Consider the following 20,331-nt stretch of genomic DNA (forward strand, 5'->3'; position numbering starts at 1 on the left):
TTTATGTGCTATAACATCAATTAATGTAGCAAAATAAAAGATTATGCCAAAGCTCTTTTAAGGCAACAAACTGTTGCAATAACTCCATTTTTTTTATTATAAGGGTGTAGCATCTTATTTTAAAAGGTAAGTCATTATTTAATTTTTTTATTATCACTGAGTAAAAAGACCAACACCAACAATTACTTCATCCTAGTAAGAAATACAGCTTACAACTATGTCCCGTAGAACTCGTTGTTGTTTTAGAGCTTTAGTTCTTGATAAAAAACAAAAAATAAACACTTTTCTAAGAACAAAGCAGGGGTCGTAAAAAAATAGAAATGTTCCATCTTATGTAACTCAGATTTGCCTTGTGCCTAAATTATTTTAAGTTTGAAGTTGAGTTTTGTTGACAAAAATGTCCTTAGGGCACAGGAAGTGACACATTTACACTTGAAAGAGTCCAAATTATTACTCTAAACATCAAGACGTTTATGATCCATGTCGATGAGGTCGACTCACTATGGAGGTCAAAAGGTAAGTTGCGTATCATTGCCACTTGGTGATGCTAACATGCAATGTAACACCAGGCTATTTTGTTCTACATAGCCCTCATCTGTGACCACTCTTGTGAACAAATCTCTTGTGGCCAACCAACAAATAACAGTGATTGCTTAGCCTTTCCATCCTTAGCTTCTCTCACACACCCCACTCTATGTGCTTTTAAATAACCGCATAAAGCGCTTCATTGGCATTTGTTTTGCTGTATATCAACATATATTTCTCCTTATGTTGTAATTTTTGAAACAAAAATATAGATGTGATTTCCAGAATCACAATATCAACCAATTAAAAAAAAAACTATCACAAGATGGATGCAATATGTAAGAATTTCCTCCATTCTGAGTGCCAGTCAACAAATGTATAGGAAGCCAAACAAGATGTTAGCCTTTGCATTAGCCAGAAATTGAAATTGGAAATTGCTCATTTAATATTAATAGTTTAGATAAGGAGGCTAACACAACTATAACTTTTATAGAGTATTTGAAAAAGAGGGTATAATATATTAATCCCTAAAAGGGAAATCAGTATTTTCCCTCTGTTGTTATTTATACACACTCAGACCAAAACAGGATCCATACACATACATTAATGTATGGAGACATGCTAGTCAGAGCAATGGGGCAGTCTCACTAGATGGCAGCCAAAGCAGTTTGGGGTGCCTTGCTCAAGGACTCATCAGTAGTGAACTGGCACCTTTCCAGCTACCAGTCTACACTGCAGACTTGGTTTGAGCTGGACATTTGTCCCTCCGGTTCCCTAGTCAAGTCCACACGGACTGAGCTACTTTGTGATGAACTTAAACTAGACTACTAACTGTACTTCATATTTTTGCCACAGGCACCGCGCCTCCTTACACTCTCTCAATGCTGCTTCTGAACAGCTTTCATAGCAGCTTTTCCTGGTGAAAAAGAACATCAAACATGTGTTAGTGTTTGCTTCCAATATGGGGTTTCTGTTCAGCCAAATCCTGAACGTCAATAAATGCGTCCAGTAAAATGTAGTGAGGTTTGTGTGTCCAAAAGACTTGTTTGTCGGATGATAGCACAAGTAAGAACATTGCCTGTCCTCCATCCATCTCCTAATATGACCTTAACTTCCTTTGTTCTTGTCCAGGAATGGGTGAGTGTGGGCAGTACCTTGGGGCAGGTGGCCCTGGGCCAACTGGCTGCGGTCAGATCTCACTACCTGGACAACATGGAGGCCAGAGCTTGCTGCCTGAGTCTGATGGGAAAGTACCTCAGACTGCTGGCTGTGCAGGAAGACCCAATGTATCTGTGTGCTCTCTGGGACAGACATAAACAGGTACTGTAGACAACACAAATGTTTTAAATATACTCAAACAGTAATGCTCATGTATACATACAGTATGTCTGGTGCATAGAGGTAATGTGTTCCAGATGGGAAACTGTGGGATTTGATTTATGAGGTAGAGAATCACAGGGAATATCAGGAAATGTATTGAATAGATTTGAAATTGAAATACAGAACAATGTCTTAAAATTTCCCAATTTCTTACCATTGGATTACAAAATATGTTGGATCAGATGTCTTGGTACCAAATAACTTTGTGATCCTATTCTTTATATTTGAGAAGTTTGATTTAATAATAACTTTATGGCACGAAATGGATTCCTAAAAAAGATTTAAGGAAGAGATATATAATGTACTCTGTGGCTCTGGAGGGTAGTTTATGGGAGTTTATGAAATATGCTATTGAGCTGTATCAATGGAAATTATCCAGTGTTTAAATCTGTATATCTCAAGCTCTGCTTCTTCAATTTCGTCCATTATTTTTTTAAATCTGTTTGTTTGAGTCCCCCCTCTTTAAGAAAATACAATACTAAATGATTGGCGTATAAACCTTCCCTGAACAGAGGTCTAAAAGCTTCTAAGGAACTAAAATAGTTTACAGCATTTATCTCAGCACTGTAGTTATGTGTCACCATCAGCCTAGTTGGTGTTAACAGCTGGCGTACCTGGAATTTGTTTACTGTTATTTCTCTGACATCTGGTGATGAGTAGAACACAAAATCTTGAAACTGCAGCTCTGCGGCTGTCCTTTTATTAAGTAACTCTTCTCCAGACTGTTTATGCCTTCAGAATTTTGTGACCACAAAAACAAAATACCAGAAAGAAATAAGACACTACTATCACAGCGGGTAAAATAAGTATTGAACACGTCACCATTTTCCTCACTAAATATATTTCTAAAGGTGCTATTGACATGAAATTTTCACCAGATGTCGGTAACAACCCAAGTAATCCATACATACAGAAATAAGAAAACCAAACAAATAAGTTCAGAAATGAAGTTATGTGTAATAAAATGGAATGACACAGGGAAAAAGTATTGAACACATGAAGAAAGGGAGGTGCAAAAAGGCATGGAAAGCCAAGACACCAGCGGAAATCTATCAGTAATTAGAAAGCAATCCTGCCCCTTGTCAGTGCAAATTAATATCAGCTGCTTCAGTCCTAACTGATGGCCTATAAAAAGGTGTCTCATTATCAAGGTTTCACACAAGAAACATCTCATGATGGGGAAAAGCAAAGAGCTCTCTCAAGACCTTTGCAACCTTATCGTTGCAAAACATACTGATGGCATTGGTTACAGAAGAATTTCTAAACTTCTGAATGTTCCAGTGAGGGGCCATAATCCGGTAGTGGAAAGAACATCATTTCACCATAAACCGGCCACGACCAGGTGTTCCTCTGACAGAGGAGTGAAAAGAATTATCAGAAGATTTGTCCAAGAGCCAAGGACCACTTGTGGAGAGCTTCAGAAAGACCTGGAATTAGCAGGTACAATTGTTTCAAAGAAAACAATAAGTAATGCACCCAACCGCCGTGGCCTGTATGCACGCTCACCACGCAAGACTCCATTGCTGAAGAAAAAGCATGTTGAAGCTCATTTAGACAAGCCTGTGAAGTACTGGGAGAATATAGTCTGGTCAGATGAGACCCAAATTGAACTCTTTGGATGCTATTATACACACCATGTTTGGAGGTCAAATGGCACTGCACATCACCCCAAAAACACCATACCAACAGTGAAGTTTGGAGGTGGGAGCATCATGGTGTGGAGCTGTTTTTCAGCTCCACACCATGTACTGGCAAACTTCATACAATTGAAGGAAGGATGAATGGAAAAATGTACAGAGACATTCTTGATAAAAATCTTCCAGGATGATGAAGATGAAACGGGGGTGGACATTTCAGCAAGACAATGATCCCAAACACACAGCCAAGGAAACTCAATTGGTTTCAGAGAAAGAAAATAAAGCTTCTAGAATGGCCCAGCCAATCACCTGACTTGAATCCAATAGAAAATCTATGTTAAGAACTAAAGATCAGAGTTCATAGAAGAGGCCCACGGAACCTTCAAGATTTGAAGACTGTTTGTGTGGAAGAATGGGCCAAAATCACACCTGAGCAATGCATGCCACTAGTTTCTCCATACAGGAGGCGTCTTGAAGCTGTCATTGCCAAAAAAGGTTTTTGTACGAAGTATTAAATAAATTTCAGTAAGCGTGTTCAATACTTTTTCCATGTGTCATTCCATTTTATTACAGATAACTTAATTTCTGAATTTATTTGTTTTGTATTCTTTGTATGTATGGATTACTTGGGTTGTTACCGACATCTGGTGAACATTTCATGTCAATAGCACCTTTAGAAATATATTGACTGAGAAAAATGGTGACGTGTTCAATACTTATTTTACCCGCTGTATATCATTTTTGGAAGTCATATAAATCTCTGGGGGATTTTACTTTGCGTGCCTTTTTTTGGAATCCTGATGCGCACACATACACACCAATGGAGAAATAACCTGGAAAAAGTTGCTACAGGGGCTGAAAAGCTTATAGTGATTAGAAAGATTGATGTCAGCTTACATCATTTGAGACAGAAAAGCTCAGGTCTTCATGGTTTGTGATCATGAGGGGATTTCATACTAATCACGCTCATTGCTCTGTGATCTTGAAATAACTTTGTGCAGGAGGAGGCCTGTTCTGACCCCAAAGCTGTTTCCGTGGAGGAGGAGATTTCAGAGAAAGACGGAGAATCAAGCAGAAGAGAGCCGACTGTGACCTCGGCCAAAAGTGCTGAGCTGCAGGTACATACCTCCTGACAAGTGACCCCATCACTTCTGACTCATCTCTAATCTAAGGTCTTTATACTAAGGTTCCCCTCAAATCTCAAATCCCCTGAGGTAAATCTCTGGGCGCTTTGCATAGTTCTCATATTGAAAGTCAGGACAGAGAGATCTACTGTCCAAATCAAACTTGAGCAGAATAAAATAAGGGCAATGTATTATTTATGTGGCAACATTTTGGAATATTAAGTAAGATTTAATGGGTAATGTTGAAAGGTTGAGTCTTGACTTGGGTGTCTGCATTGAGATCAACTACAATGATGCAACATTTATATATATTATTTAAATCATATCAAAGTGAGATGAATACCTTCACAGACAGCTTTAATCAGATGATTTATTCTGCTTTTGTCCCTGGGGGATTTACAAATATTGTTGCCAGAAAATGACCTGCTGTTAACGAACATACTGTAGATCCTCCTAGCCTTATGTGAACATAAAATATGAACATGTGAAATATTATGTGGTTTTGAAATATCTTGACTACAAATGTTAAAACAGGACATTTAGGCGTTGCTGGAATGAACGTCTGAATTAAATGCACATTGATGCAAGAGAGGTCATTTTTGGCTTTAATTCTGGAAATATTTTTACGCATTATAAAACCCTCCTCCCGGCTCCTGATTAATTATTTATTTTAGTTAGTTTTATAGTTACGCCCCAGCTGAAAATGTTTTTGAAATATGGTAGAAAAATGAAAACGCATTTTATGCGTTGTATGCAAAGTTGCGTATGGAAAGTTCAGACATGATGTAGATATATCACTGTGAAAGCATAAGAGTTCTATGAGATGTAATGCAAAATAAAGTAATGTGAAGATAGCTAAATTTAAAGATTACAGGACAAATAGTTTTTCTGGAGTTGGACCAAAAGGATAGCTTCACACTTTTTTCAATTCTTGCTATAATTGTTCCTCTATTCCATACTGGATATGAAGAGCTCACTCCCTTACGTAATTCCAGTTCGGGAGATGGGCAAAAAAAATGTTTTCTGTCTTTCTAAAGTTTGATGGAAGCTCATATGAGGCTTTAGTAGTCTGAGTAAGACAAATTAAGTTACGGTCTTTTTAAAGTTTCCTTCTTTGTGTCAATATCCCTCGCCCTCAGCTCTAGAAAGAATTGCTGTCCAGGGAAACAGAAAAGTACTCTAAAGCCAGTAGTAAGCATCATATGAGCTTCAGCTGAACAATGGAATGTATTGACTTGTTTTCTCCCATCATTAACATTGGAGAAAATTTTGGAACAAATCTCTAAACAGCCAGTATGACGAGTAGGGAGGATAACAGGTTGAGGGTTACATAACCCTTACGTGCGTACATTTGATTGATTGATTGATTGATTGATTGATTGATTGATTGATTGATTGATTGATTGATTGATTGATTGATTGATTTCTTCTCAGCAGCGGAGGAGGCGTCGAGCCCAGCAGCTGTTGGCACAGGCCAATAAGGCACTGGCAGAAGCCGTCAGCCTGAGTCTCCAAAACAAGCTGTCCTCCTCCATCCTGGCTGATGCCTCTCTCAACATGTTGGAGTGCCATGGCCAGTCTGACCCTGCAGTGGCAGGTCAATATCTTGCCCTGTTTCAGGTATTGTGCATCGGACCATATTTGTACGTACTCCACAGCCTGAGTCTCATTTCTGTAGAAAGTTCCACGTAGAGTACGTTGTATGAAACAGTGGTGCATATGCTGCCACCGACTGACTGCATGTAGGACACCATGCAGGTGTCTCTGTGCATATCACAGTCCCTTGCATATGTATGCCAGAATGGTATTCATTGCGATATTATCACCCACTATAATTCCTGCTATTACCAACAGCGCCCTCATCCATCTTCTGTATTATTCACAGAGCTGCTGCACTGTCGCTACGATGGCCGAGGTCCTAAGCTCTGCCTGTGCTGGCACCAGTGAGTCCCAGCTCTCAGCTCTGCTCAGCCTGCACAGGAAACTGCTCCTCTCTCAAGAGGAGAGGACCAGCAGCATGCTGAAGGGATTGGAGGACTCCCTCAATAGCCTCTCCAAGGTACCGGGGTCACCAAACCCCACCACTCATGATTTATGGATGCTGTCATACTCAGCTCAGTAAATTCCCTGGGTGGGGGACACACTATCGGTGCTGTTACGGCCTTTGCTCTGAATGCACTTCCGAAACCACACGAGAAGTGGAGCTTCAAAAAACACTTAAAAGTTACACCAACATTCACAGTAGCTGGTCTGTGGGACAACTTGAGGACACTTGCAGCCTTATTAACATAATAGAGCAGGAATCTGACTCCTAAAATTCAGACGAATCTTTTGAAATGTTAACACAGAAAAATGTAAATGTGTTGATATTACCAGTATATTTAAAATAAATAGTAGCCTTATAATTGACCTTTTGTAGCGCAACTAGTTAGGTGATATATAACTGTATACAATGGTGATTATACACAAAGTAAGTAAAGTGAGTCTTGTTTGATTACGTTATTAATTGGAACAATAATGTCTTCAGAAGCAATTCAAATTGGAAAAAATGCACTTTATCATCGACATCACAAAGTAAAAACTGATTGTGATATTATCATCATCATTTTAACATGGACATGACTGAAATGTCATCATTTCATCTGTGACCTTTTCGGACAAATTACATTTGGTAGTATTGTGGATCTAAAATGAGGTGTTCGACTTCTTCAGTTTCCAGATCAGTTCTAATAATTAAGGTAATGAATAAATAATTTACTCTTGTTGTTGACAACTGCTTTAATATATTCGAACCTGAGATTCTGCAACTCCTTTTAGTTTGTTGTTGTTACCTTTTTAAAATGGTGCCTCATGACAGAACCAAAGCAATGCTCAAACATTCAAAGGACCTGTTTCTCCATGTGCCTAAAATCTAACCATAATATGAATTAATCTACAGCAAATACATCTTTAATTCTGTAATGTTTGAAATGTTTAAAGTATAATACTTAAACCAATCATTCATTATGATCAGACGCATGTGCTGCAGCTAGCCCACATTGTGTAGTACATTGGAATGCCACATCATCTGGTCAGATGTACCCTCATGTCTTGCTCTTTCTTGCTTCATCATTGTGGATAGATTTTTGCAGAAAACATCCAAACCTACCAAGACTCTGGAGTTTAAATGACAAATTCTATAATTTGGTGGAGACATGTCAATGTAAAATCTCTGGAAATCCTTTTAAATTTAAAGGCAAAAATCTAAATTTTAAAAACAACATCCAACCTTTTATCGTTTCTAAAATCCTTTTATTCAGATAATGAAAAAAAAAACAAGGGCAAAAGTTTGTATAATATACTGTTAAATGTATTATCTTGAAATGACTTTATGGTTTGCAGGCCTTCAGCCAACTGACCATCCATCCCAGCCACTTAAATATCCTTGAAGAGCTTCCGTCCAACCTGAAAATCCTGCTGCTTCAGCACTCTGAAGATGGGTAATTTCTCTTATGTCCTCGTCTGTATTCTCTCACTAAATTCCCCTTTCTTTGCTATGCTTTAAATTCTGTCCTTATCTGCAGCTGACTGTTTCATGGTATATGAGTAACTAACTGCAAATCACGAAAGATGCAAAAGGTTTAATGCTGAAGGAATACTGTATCTGGAGAAGAAGGGGCCTGCTGTGTGGTACACCTGCCACTAGAGGGCTGATTGTAGAAATGATGTATGTGTTATGTACTTGTGGAAAGAGATGCATCTATGTTATTTTAAATTGAAGCTATTTAAAATAAACATGGGAAGTAGTGCATGCAGTATACAGGTAAGGAATAAAAAAGTGTTTTTGGTGAGTGTTTGCTTGTTTTTGTTTTCAGGTCAGAACTTTATGGGGCCTTCTATGAGATGACCAAAGCTCCAAATCAAAAGGGAAAGACTACACAAGTTACAGGTCAGAGGCTTGAGCATTTTTATCCCTCCGGGCCGGCGACAGCATTATGCTTCTGGGTTGTCTGTCCGTCCATCTGGTCCATTCAAGCTTCAAGCTATTCAGTACAGCACTACTGCATTTATGTATTTTTGTACCGCATCTTGTTTCTTCCATTGCCCCGGGGAATATAGTGTTCATGACGTATACATTTCTATTTGTAGCCTTGTTGACCGAATTCAAACGGAGCCAAAATGATTAAGTATTTCCATGTAACATTTATCTGCAAGGCAGATGAGAAGTTCAGACTTAACGAAGACAGGAAGGGTGTACAATAGTGTAGAACATTTCCCTTTCACGTCTTTGCTTACTGGCCTGGCATGGAACACCGGCTTGCATAAGTCATTGCACGGTATTACCTGCTCGCATGACCTTTTGTGGATCCAGTCTGACATAAGAAGTTGTAGGAATTGTGGGAGAAAAATAGGAATAGGCTTGCATCTAGACTCATTGCCTGTGAATGAGGACAAGAAATAGGAAAAACAGTGAGGAAAAAAACAAGATAAGACAGAAGAAGAGAGAGGGGAATCTTACAAAAGAACCAGGAGGAGGGGGGGTGTGGGGCTGCTCATGGGGACCAATTACAAGGCCTGTACGTGTTTGTGAGGATACGCGTCTGATTGTGTGTCAACATTGTGTTGTTGCAGGTACCCTGACGTGCTCTAGGGTGGCCAAGGTTTCAGTCTGCCCACGGGCTCTGCTGGCACTGAGGGAGCAGACTCGAGTCTTTGGCCTGGAGACTAGATATGCCCTCATCAAGCAAGCCTGTTGGCACAGTGCAGAGGGCAGGCTGGAGGCCTCCATGGAACATCTTGTACGTCTTGTTGAGACCTCTGCTCTTCTTTCACTCTATTAACGTTATCCACTGCAAGCCTCATGAATAAGCTCACTCCGCTGCAATTATCATCATCTCACGTCTCTTCTCGCTTGCTGGGGAGACTTGGGACAGCTGACTTTTCCCTCCAAGCATATAGATGTGTCCATGAAACAATCAGAGGCCTGAAACAAAAAAAAGTTAACTACAGCTACTGAAACTTCTCGTCTTCTCTTCTCCTATTCAGAAAACTGCTGCAGAAGAAATGTTAGGACCTCACTTCAGAGAAATTGTACAAGATATGGAAAACTATTTGAATCCACTTCTCACACAGTTTGACTTCTCATGCTTAAGGTGACTTTTTTTATTTTTTGAGATTTCCCAATTTGTCCACTACAAAGGCTTGGCATATTTCATTTTGTTTTCTTACCCTGAGGAAGGAATGTTTACTACTTCGAGGTGAAGCAGGTATAAATGTCCACAGTGGGATATGTCTTCTCAAGAGTGTGTTCAAAAACAAAGTGAGACTGGTTTGTCTGTTAATCTTGGTTGGTCAGTTTATTTTACACAAAGCGAGTGCTGGATGTCTCTTTCTTACACGTTATCACATCTTACGCTATCTGGTTCAATGTTATGTTCTTGTCAGACATGAGTTAGCGCAGCCCTTCTGATCCTCACCTGTCCTAACCTCCCTCAGGCCCCAGGCTGTATCACCACCAGTCCCTGAAATGACCAAAACCAAAGATAAAGACGAGAAAGGGAGCTCAGGTAAAGGAAGATCATGTTGGGTGTGAGCTTTCTTCTGTCTGTGACACCCTAAGGGCCTTGTGGCTATCTTAACAGTGTATCATTTGAACATCCAACATGTGCTGATTCTTATCTGCTTATTGGCAACCCATCAACAGATTTCTGTTCAAGAAGGCTGTGTTGTGGCTGTACATGTGATAAATGTTATATCACATTCGATGATTTACACACACAACAAAAATAATGAACTCTTTACAGTGTTGGAACAGTCACACTACAGTTTGAAATTATGGACTTCCGAAGTGGAGCAATAAAGGTTAAAGGTTGTTGTGCAGCAACATTTTAAAGATGAAAATAAAGAATGAGTTCTGAGAAAATGTTTGTACTTGTGTGTATACAGCTAAATTACCAGCAGAGCCAGGGGAGTATGTGGTGTTGCTGGCAGACAGGAAGTTGCTGGAGTTGCCGCTGGAAGCCTTCTCCATCCTGCAGGACCAAGGCCTGAGTTCTGTGTCTCGAGACTTCTCCCTCCAGCTTCTCCACAGTCGCCTGAACAGAGAAGAACCAGACAAAGGTACCGGAGACACACGAGAAATGATATTTAAGAAATGTTTGCAAACACTTTCTTACCTATCCTTCTAAGTCGGTCTGGACCGGCTGGCAGCCACGTCATTTCAGACATTCATTCATTAAACAGGCATTCTGTTTTAATTGTTACTAATACTTTTTTAATTCTCCAAAGAATGGTTAATCCAGACCTATGATCACTCATTCCCCCTAATTTCCTCTGTTCATTTCTAAGACACCGGCCTTTGTTGCAGACTAAAATTTATATTTCTACACAATACAGTGTAAGGACTTGTATTTCTGTCAAATATCTTTCCGACAATGGTGGTTCAGATAATGTAAGATATATGCTTTATTAATGTTCTATCACAAACTTGCTAATCTTTTTTTGTTGGTTGCATTAAGTTATATTAAGTAGCAATAAATATAATTCTCACAAGTTCTTCAGCAGTAGATTTCTGCTATATATTGCAGGCGAGATATTGTGGCATAGATGTAGACGTGAAAGGTAAAGTTAAGTAGTAGGAAACAACAAAGTGGACCAAAGTGTTGAACTGGTGGACCACAACAAAGAACAGGAATAAAACAACAAGATATGACTTATTATGAATGTTTCAAATGTAGTAAAGACCCTGTAAGAACAGGTTTCTTAATGGGAGGAATAAGACCATGCAGCCTGAACTGTCTTATCTATTAAATAATAAAAGTGGGATTTTTGTACAGTATAAGTAGATGTTTGCCTCACATATTTCCCGTCATGTTTTATTAAATAATTGCTTACATTTGTGAAAGCTTCTTGATGCCTGCATTGAGACCGCAGGCAGCCATCCATTGAATGGTATATGTTCAGGAGAGAAAGGTCACTTCACATCCTGCTGGCATGCAGAAGTTCATGCGGACATCCGTGAACACCAAGGCCAGCTTTGCCAAAGTGGTTGTCCATTAAATGGGGCCATTTTGATGTGGCTGCCAGAGCAATTTCAATTAAATTTATTTTTAATAGCCCAAAATCACAAATTTGCTTGAGAGGACTTTACAATCTGTACACATATAATGTACAGTCAGGATTTTAGGTTTACATGTCCAGGGATAATATATGTGGGACACATAAGCAGTGGATATGGTATCAATTTTGACAACGGTGTGAGATAAAACAGTCTCTGGAAGTGTAATATCCTATAATAAGTCTGTTTTTTCATATTGGCTCTATGGGCTAGGGTTATTGTTGCTGCTTTATAAAACACTGCTGTGTTTGCTGCAGTCAAAGTCGACGTTGTTGGGAGACTGTGAAATCCCCCCTAGCATCTAGTGTTCAGAAAATAATTACATTTCTTGTTTTCATAAAAAAACAAAATACAGTGGCATTATGTAAACAAACTGGCATTCCAAGGGCTTCAATTCTGATAATGAATGCATATTTGGTGGTGATGATCAGGACAGAATTGGTTGAAATATTTAAATTCATGAAAGTGGAATTTTATCTAATTTAATCAATTCAATTATAGGCAGTGTTTTGACGCAGACATATCTTTACTCCAAGGACATTAGACCTTTTTTTAAGGTAGGGCACAGGGGTTAAGTTTGATAAAAAACAAACGTAAAGTAAAGTCAATGGCCAAGGCTTTTAATGTTTTGCTTCTTAATCCTATAACAAAGCTAGCGTTCCATAAAAAGTACACAGAAAAGAGGTAACGAAAGAGCCTTAAATGAACCAAAATCAACCTGCTCCTTATGTAGGTAAGGAGCAGGTCCTCTTCACGAGACCGGCATGTTTCTACAGTAGCCCAAAACAAACCAACCGAACACTGGTTCTAACAAAAGCATAAATGTTTTACTGTCAAAACATTTTTTGGAACACAAGGCAAGTGAGCAACAATTACAGTTGTATTATTAGAGAGGACTGTTCTGAGCATCAATATGCAGCAGTCTGTACTACAGCCCTTTGATCACACATAAACAAAGCTGTAGTTCACTACTCAAGCCAGTATTACCGTTCATAAGCTTATAGCATTTTCTTCCCATTTTCCTCTTCATGCTGTTACTGTATATTGTAATAATTGTTAACTGTAAACTGTGACATTTTTTTGGTTAAAGCAGTAAACAAACAACAAATAACGTTTTGGTATGGAAGGATAAACTGCTTAAAAAAACTAAAAGGATTTGCCACATTTTAATTAGTATTATATACACATTGTGTCCTTCTCCAGTCTCTCAGGATTTTATTTTGGAGGTCTCCTATGAGCGTATAATCCCAAGAAAAAATCCAGTTGTTTTTTGGCAATGATGCTACCAACCTCTGGGGAATTATGCACATTAATATTTGGAGAAGAAAAGAAAAGGGAATAGAAAGATCACTGAATCTGATGCTGCAGACTTCTTTACCTTTTTAAAGGTTGAATCATTTGCATAACTTGAGTGAATGTTCAAAGGTTACTGTTAAACCAATTTTTAAGTGTGTATGTTTGTGTGTGTCATTTGACAATTGCATCTGCCACTGGCAGGAAACTACAAGTACATGTGTTTCCTAATCTTTCAATGCATGGATCAAATACATGGGAGATGATCAGACCAAAATTAAAGGGGTCTTTTTCTGTACCATCATTACCATAATTTTGACATCCATAGTTTACCATTGTGTCAAAAAGATAAAGTGCCTTAAACCTCTTTTGAAAGGGCTATTTATTATTCCGTGCAGTGCTTTCATGATGCATGCAAATGACAAATTAGCACAAACAATAAAAAGACGGCCTTCAGGTGGGAAAATGTTTGCCTTTGTAGGAGTGTATATCCTCACTACTTCAACAACATAAATTGTGATTAAAACTGCACAGATTTGATTGTTGGTCCTTTTCAAACCTTTAACATATTAGCAGTGATTAAGTAAATATTAAAAATTGGTTGCTTTAGTTTTAACATGAAAAGTGGGAGCCACTACAAATAGTGGTGGCTTGTCTAGTTGTAGTCTGCTGTAGAAACTCAAGAAGTACTTAGCACACTGATGCCATGTGATTAGTGAGGCTATCTGATCCAGCCTGACAATAGATAGGAAAGATGTGTAGGCAACACAGGAGTTGCACAAACACATCAGTTATTTCATATCAAAAACAAAGTAAATGTGTATTCAATAATATCAGAATTATTTCAAAGAAGTAAGTGAAAAAAACACTATCTGTAGGATTTTAAAACTCCTAATCTTAATGAGGCACCCAAGTACAAATTGGGCTGTGACCTTTGTGAAATGTATTCCAAGCATACTGCAGCTCAGTGGTTCAAAAAGGTTTGAACCACTGCGCAGGATGTAAAGTTTGCCCTGTGCTGGCGTTAAAGGTTGACACTTGTGAATATTTCCCTTTTAACTCCCTCACTGAAAGGCTTCCCAAGGCTCTCTTTCCTTTTAGAAAGGTCACGAAAGAATTTAGATCATTTCTACCCACTATTAAATTGCTGTAAATTGGATTTAGCTAGATTGTCTTCCTTCCCTCTCTCTCTATTGGGATGCACCAATAAAATAAAAATGGTGGTGCTAAACTAGTTTCTGTATCCCTTTCAACATGTTCAAAAAATCCTAAGTAAATCTTTTTCTGCACTTGATCAACTGACCTGAACTCATTCCTATGTAGTAATAATTGAGCACTGGGGACATACACTAGACCTTGTACACACCTCCTATACATGTGCAAGGTACTGTCTACTGCAGTGCAAGATTTTACACAGAGTCCATTTCACCTGCACAAGACTAGCCAAGATATACCCTGAGTGCAACAGAAAAACATCACCCACTAACTACATGTATATGCATATGTTGGTCATAACCACAATTACATGGCCTGCAATATTTGATACACTTAGTGGGGTCTTGGGTAAAAGCAGCTCAACAAGTAGTTGCATTCACCACTCCCCTACTCCCACCACTCATTAAAAGGACACCTCCATCTCCACCCACTCATAATAGAAGGATCCGTGACATACTGCAGTGCATTAGGCCTGAGAGGATTAGGTTCTACTGAGGGGTTCCCTAAAGATCTTCAATTAAACCTGGCCAGCCTTTTAAAAACATATTGATACCCTAGCTATCAATGAATGAATCATTTGAGCCAGCTGGTGTGGGTGGTATTGGGCTGGAGTGGGGTTGGCAATAGATAAACACAGAACACTGTTAACAGCACTGGCATTGTATATGTTATTAATTTCTGTGCAAAAACCAACAAAGAGATTTGGCAAAAATGGCAAGTCGACTGAGTCATTCCAACAGATCAGTTTTTGCTTTCCTAATTTTTACCTCCGCCAAGGAGGTAATGTCTCCTGTTTGGTTTGTGATCAGCAATCATTTTTATTCATCCTCAGCGCACTTTAAAGTCTACCTAATTTCAAACCATGTAATAGTTATATTGTATTATTTTCTTTAGGCAGACACTTTTGTAAAACAGTGTTGGAGGGGTTCAGTGCAAGGGTTTATGTGTTATATTTTTAAATAATACACAAGTAGGCGCTGGCAGGCGTTTGAAAATGTGGTGGGTTTATATCCGGAAGATGGGCATTGGCTAGCGGCACTGAGATTTCACGTTGGACCAAAGTGTTGGACTGATGGACCAACAGATGGACTTCTCTCTTACAGCCCCGTTGCTGGAGTAAAAAATTTAAAATGTAACTTCAGTGTGTTTGTGACTAAACCCATTTATTAATTTGTTTGTTTCTTTGATGACAAAGGGGGTTTAGTCAAATAAATGTGGAAAATAAATTGATAATCAATGCTTAATCAACAGTCAGTGTTTTCATTTGCTGAGGGTAATAGATATTTCTGCAATGAGGAAACTTTTAGAACTGTTCTTCAGTCACCAATAAATGTCACTGACTTTGCAGATACTGATATATATATATTTATTTTTTTTCCCAGTCTAAATGCTGTGTAATCTACCCCGCAGACAAGTGTATGTATTAATTCTGCTTCCTGTCTGTGGCAGTTGAAAGTGACAACAAAAAGGAGACCAAAGGTGGCAAGGGAACTAAGGGGAAGGGAGATCAAAGCCATGCCATCAAAGTGGTGAGTTCAGTAAATTAATCTGGGCCTGCCAGATACAGACGGCAGTATTACTTTTACCTGCAGTCAGCACTGGCAATTATTTATTTCCTCTCCCCTCCCTTTTAAGTTTGGTTTTTCAATCAATTACATAATGTGTTTTCATAAAGATCCTATTTCTAGCTTCTGAGCATTTATCCTCTGTCATGCACCACTTCTGTTTTTTTCCACCAACCCCTTCCTCTTTACTTCCATTTCTTTTGCTCTGTCTTCTCCGTCTTAAACCCCACTCTCATAACAGTTTTTTGCAGATGTTCATGTGACAATGTCAATGTAACAATTTACATTTTTTCTCCCAGATACCTGTGAATCGTGTGTTACCTTCTAACACCTTCCCGGTGGCCACACGTCACATGAAATGTATCTTTTTTTTTTTGTTAAGTATTACACCTATTTCTGTTTTTTTAAACTGACTTCTTAATTTGTGTTCTTGACTGTAGTTATAGAGATGTTGTTCATAGATTATTATTCTTAACATACCCCACAGATATTGTTGACCCTTACAATGAAGGCGACTTTGGTAAGTAAATGTAGAGAATATGATCAATTTATTTGCAGAGATCACATTACATACCTCACCTTACATATTTACAGGATTCATAAACTAGAATATTGACATACAGTGGGTACGGAAAGTATTCAGACCCCTTTAAATTTTTCACTGTTTGTTTCATTGCAGCCATTTGCTAAAATCGAAAAAGTTCATTTTTTTCGCATTAATGTACACTCAGCAACCCATCTTGACAGAAAAAAACAGAAATGTAGAAATTTTTGCAAATTTATTAAAAAAGAAAAACTGAAATATCACATGGTCATAAGTATTCAGACCCTTTGCTGTGACACTCATATTTAACTCACATGCTGTCCATTTCTTCTGATCCTCCTTGAGATGGTTCTACTCCTTCATTGGAGTCCAGCTGTGTTTAATTAAACTGATTGGACTTGATTAGGAAAGGCACACAACTGTCTATATAAGACCTTACAGCTCACAGTGCATGTCAGAACAAATGAGAATCAGGAGGTCGAAGGAACTGCCCAAGGAGCTCAGAGACAGAATTGTGGCAAGGCACAGATCTGGCCAAGGTTACAAAAGAATTTCTGCAGCACTCAAGGTTCCTAAGAGCACAGTGGCCTCCATAATCCTTAAATGGAAGAAGTATGGGATGACCAGAACTCTTCCTAGACCTGGCCGTCCAGCCAAACTGAGCAATCGTGGGAGAAGAGCCTTGGTGAGAGAGGTAAAGAAGAACCCAAAGATCACTGTGGCTGAGCTCCAGAGATGCAGTAGGGAGATGGGAGAAAGTTCCACAAAGTCAACTATCACTGCAGCCCTCCACCAGTCGGGGCTTTATGGCAGAGTGGCCCGACGGAAGCCTCTCCTCAGTGCAAGACATATGAAAGCCCGCATAGAGTTTGCCAAAAAACACATGGAGGACTCCCAAACTATGAGAAATAAGATTCTCTGGTCTGATGAGACCAAGATTGAACTTTTTGGCGTTAATTCTAAGCGGTATGTGTGGAGAAAACCAGGCACTGCTCATCACCTGCCCAATACAATCCCAACAGTGAAACATGGTGGTGGCAGCATCATGCTATGGGGGTGTTTTTCAGCTGCAGGGACAGGACGACTGGTTGCAATTGAAGGAAAGATGAATGCGGCCAAGTACAGAGATATCCTGGAAGAAAACCTCCTCCAGAGTGCTCAGGACCTCAGACTGGGCCGAAGGTTCACCTTCCAACAAGACAATGACCCGAAGCACACAGCTAAAATAACAAAGGAGTGGCTTCGGAACAAGTCTGTGACCATTCTTGACTGGCCCAGCCAGAGCCCTGACCTAAACCCAATTGAGCATCTCTGGAGAGACCTGAAAATGGCTGTCCACCAACGTTCACCATCCAACCTGACAGAACTGGAGAGGATCTGCAAGGAAGAATGGCAGAGGATCCCCAAATCCAGGTGTGAGAAACTTGTTGCATCATTCCCAAGAAGACTCATGGCTGTACTAGCTCAAAAGGGTGCTTCTACTCAATACTGAGCAAAGGGTCTGAATACTTATGACCATGTGATATTTCAGTTTTTCTTTTTTAATAAATTTGCAAACAATTCTACATTTCTGTTTTTTTCTGTCAAGATGGGTTGCTGAGTGTACATTAATGCGAAAAAAAAATGAACTTTTTCGATTTTAGCAAATGGCTGCAATGAAACAAAGGGTGAAAAATTTAAAGGGGTCTGAATACTTTCCGTACCCACTGTATATTGGTAAATCCAAGAGTGTAAATGTACTGTACTATGGCAGAAAAAGCTTGTTGTTACTGATCAGTTACAGTACTGTTCAGCTCTAGCTGCTTTTCTTTTATGGATGGTGTGTTTTGGATTCTACAGTGATTAATGTTCCCTTCATACTGTATTGCAGCTGGGCATTGACCCAGCCGGCTCTGCATGTCCTCTTCTCAGCTCGTAGCCTCTCAAAGCGTCCTTCTCCCTTTTAAATATAGCATTTTACTTTACTTTATTCTACTTCTGTGGCCTTGTATGAGTCATATTAAGCCACTTAAGCCAGTGGAAGGAACCATCATATTTGTATGTTGTTGTCAATCTGGCACAGGAGGGACAAGTCTGAGCATGAGGATGAAGGAGATTTTGGAAACCCACAGCCAGCATTGTACCCATCTGTGGGAGGGCTTCATGGGGAACCGAGAAACGCCCAGGTCAGAATGCAATGCAGCACGTCTTTGTGTGGTCTTTGCACTGAGCATGCTGAGAACCAACTGTGTTTGTGACATTGCAACGCACCTGATCAACCGCTAACCCTTCTCTAATATGTATCAAGTCTGTCCGAGATGGAGCAGCTGCTGTGCAGATGCAGTGCCTTCATTTACCTGGGGATGGAGCGCTTCATGGCAAATATTCCACCTGCCAAACTGGCAGCCTTCAATCTGTCTGGTACTGTACACCAATACACATTTTAAATAAATGAATGGCTGTTGCTTTTAAAATGTAAGACAATTAGCAGTATGCTAAACATATCCAAATGTACGACTGTATATGAGGGCCATTGCAGGTGTGAAAATGAACAAATTTCAGGGAGGGGTAATATTATGAGAAAAAGCTCAAAATTTCAGAGATTGAAGTGCTAAATTTACAACAAAACACCCACAATTTTACAATAAAAAAAACTAGAATATTATCTGAGATTATGGCATTGTAAATTTACAAGAAAAGACTCAGACATTCCCTGAGGTTAATTCATTGACTATTTCATTTCCCGTAATTTTACGCCTTTAATCTCAGTATTGAGTTTTGTTTTAAATTGCACATATTTAGCAGGTGACATTTGTGGATGAAATTTAACTTATACTTGAACCTGATAGTATGTGTACGTATACACACGTATCAAGGAATGTCTGAGCTGTAGAAGGCAGATTCTCTGATGAGAAAATGCGCTGTGCACAGGACAATGTGTGTGTTTTCCTTGACTGGGATTCTTCTTTTCGTCAACATTGACTTGGACCAAGTGATCCCTTAAGTTTTTTCCCTCTTTTCTTTACAACTAAGAGTGGACCTTTAAAAGTAGGAGAAAGTTTAGGGTCAGACTTTGTGCTAATGTTTTTTAAATTGATATTGCAGTAAAGTGGACTAAATGTTGAGTAATACAGAGAATCATCCAACATTTGCATTCACAGAGAGTTTGTTTTATTGCACTCTTTGGTAGTAAATCAGAGTGCGTCTTTTTGAGAGCCAATTTATATGCTTGATCAATCCACGGTAAAGGGTACCATCTCTGTGCAAAGCTATTTTTCATGTCCACAGCCTTCACCATAAAGTCGGATCCCTCTCAATGGAAATAATTGACTGGCGTACTGTTCCTCTCCTTTACACCTATCTCATGAAATAAACGTGCAAACTGTTCTTCTGGGCTGAATAAAAAAAAAAAGATTTCCCCTGATGTTGCTGAGATAGTTACCACTTTCACTGCAACCCTCTCAAGCTAATATAAAAAAGATCAATATACACGTTATTGTGTCATATAAGGATGAGAATGACAACGAGTCTATGTCAGCAAATGTCTCGAGCGTCTAAAGCCTTTTAAAAAAGTGTATTGGAAGGAAAAATAGGTGTCAAACTACTGTAATGTCTGTATGACTGACATTTGGAGCGGAGCTGTTTGCCGATTGCGTAAGCAGCGAATGGAGCAGTGGGCTTAATCTCTTCAAACCCATCAATCTTTCATTCCCTGTGTGGTTATATATAGACATAACCTTGTTCTGCAGCGAGAAATCAATGAGGTTTTACTATCAGATTCATGCTACAGCTTAACATTCCCACAACTGAACTCATCTTAAAATCTTTGGATTCATTTCCTTTCCTTTATGTAGTACTTTAAGACAGATATTTGCCCAATCATTTTGACCTAAAGTCACCGATGACTCAGTGAGTGAATTAATAGCTGGAGAAAAATACAACTTAAACATTTTGATTTTCTTTTGTCTCAAAG

The 20,331-nt window shown here is 39.1% G+C and overlaps 1 protein-coding gene across 1 annotated transcript in view; it reads left to right on the forward strand.

Annotated features, from left to right (window-relative positions):
- Positions 1-20,331, forward strand: part of LOC129092541 (cilia- and flagella-associated protein 46) — a 59,485-nt gene that overhangs the window by 35,644 nt on the left and 3,510 nt on the right. Inside the window, 15 exon segments of the mRNA XM_054600523.1 lie at positions 1,657-1,845; positions 4,544-4,660; positions 6,101-6,286; positions 6,552-6,725; positions 8,048-8,145; positions 8,521-8,594; positions 9,278-9,453; positions 9,692-9,798; positions 10,142-10,212; positions 10,592-10,765; positions 15,720-15,796; positions 16,135-16,195; positions 16,323-16,355; positions 18,442-18,544; positions 18,667-18,779. Coding sequence (XP_054456498.1) covers positions 1,657-1,845; positions 4,544-4,660; positions 6,101-6,286; positions 6,552-6,725; positions 8,048-8,145; positions 8,521-8,594; positions 9,278-9,453; positions 9,692-9,798; positions 10,142-10,212; positions 10,592-10,765; positions 15,720-15,796; positions 16,135-16,195; positions 16,323-16,355; positions 18,442-18,544; positions 18,667-18,779 — 1,753 coding nt within the window.

The sequence above is a fragment of the Anoplopoma fimbria genome, chromosome 6 (assembly GCF_027596085.1).
Source record: "Anoplopoma fimbria isolate UVic2021 breed Golden Eagle Sablefish chromosome 6, Afim_UVic_2022, whole genome shotgun sequence".
Classification (NCBI taxonomy): domain Eukaryota; kingdom Metazoa; phylum Chordata; class Actinopteri; order Perciformes; family Anoplopomatidae; genus Anoplopoma; species Anoplopoma fimbria.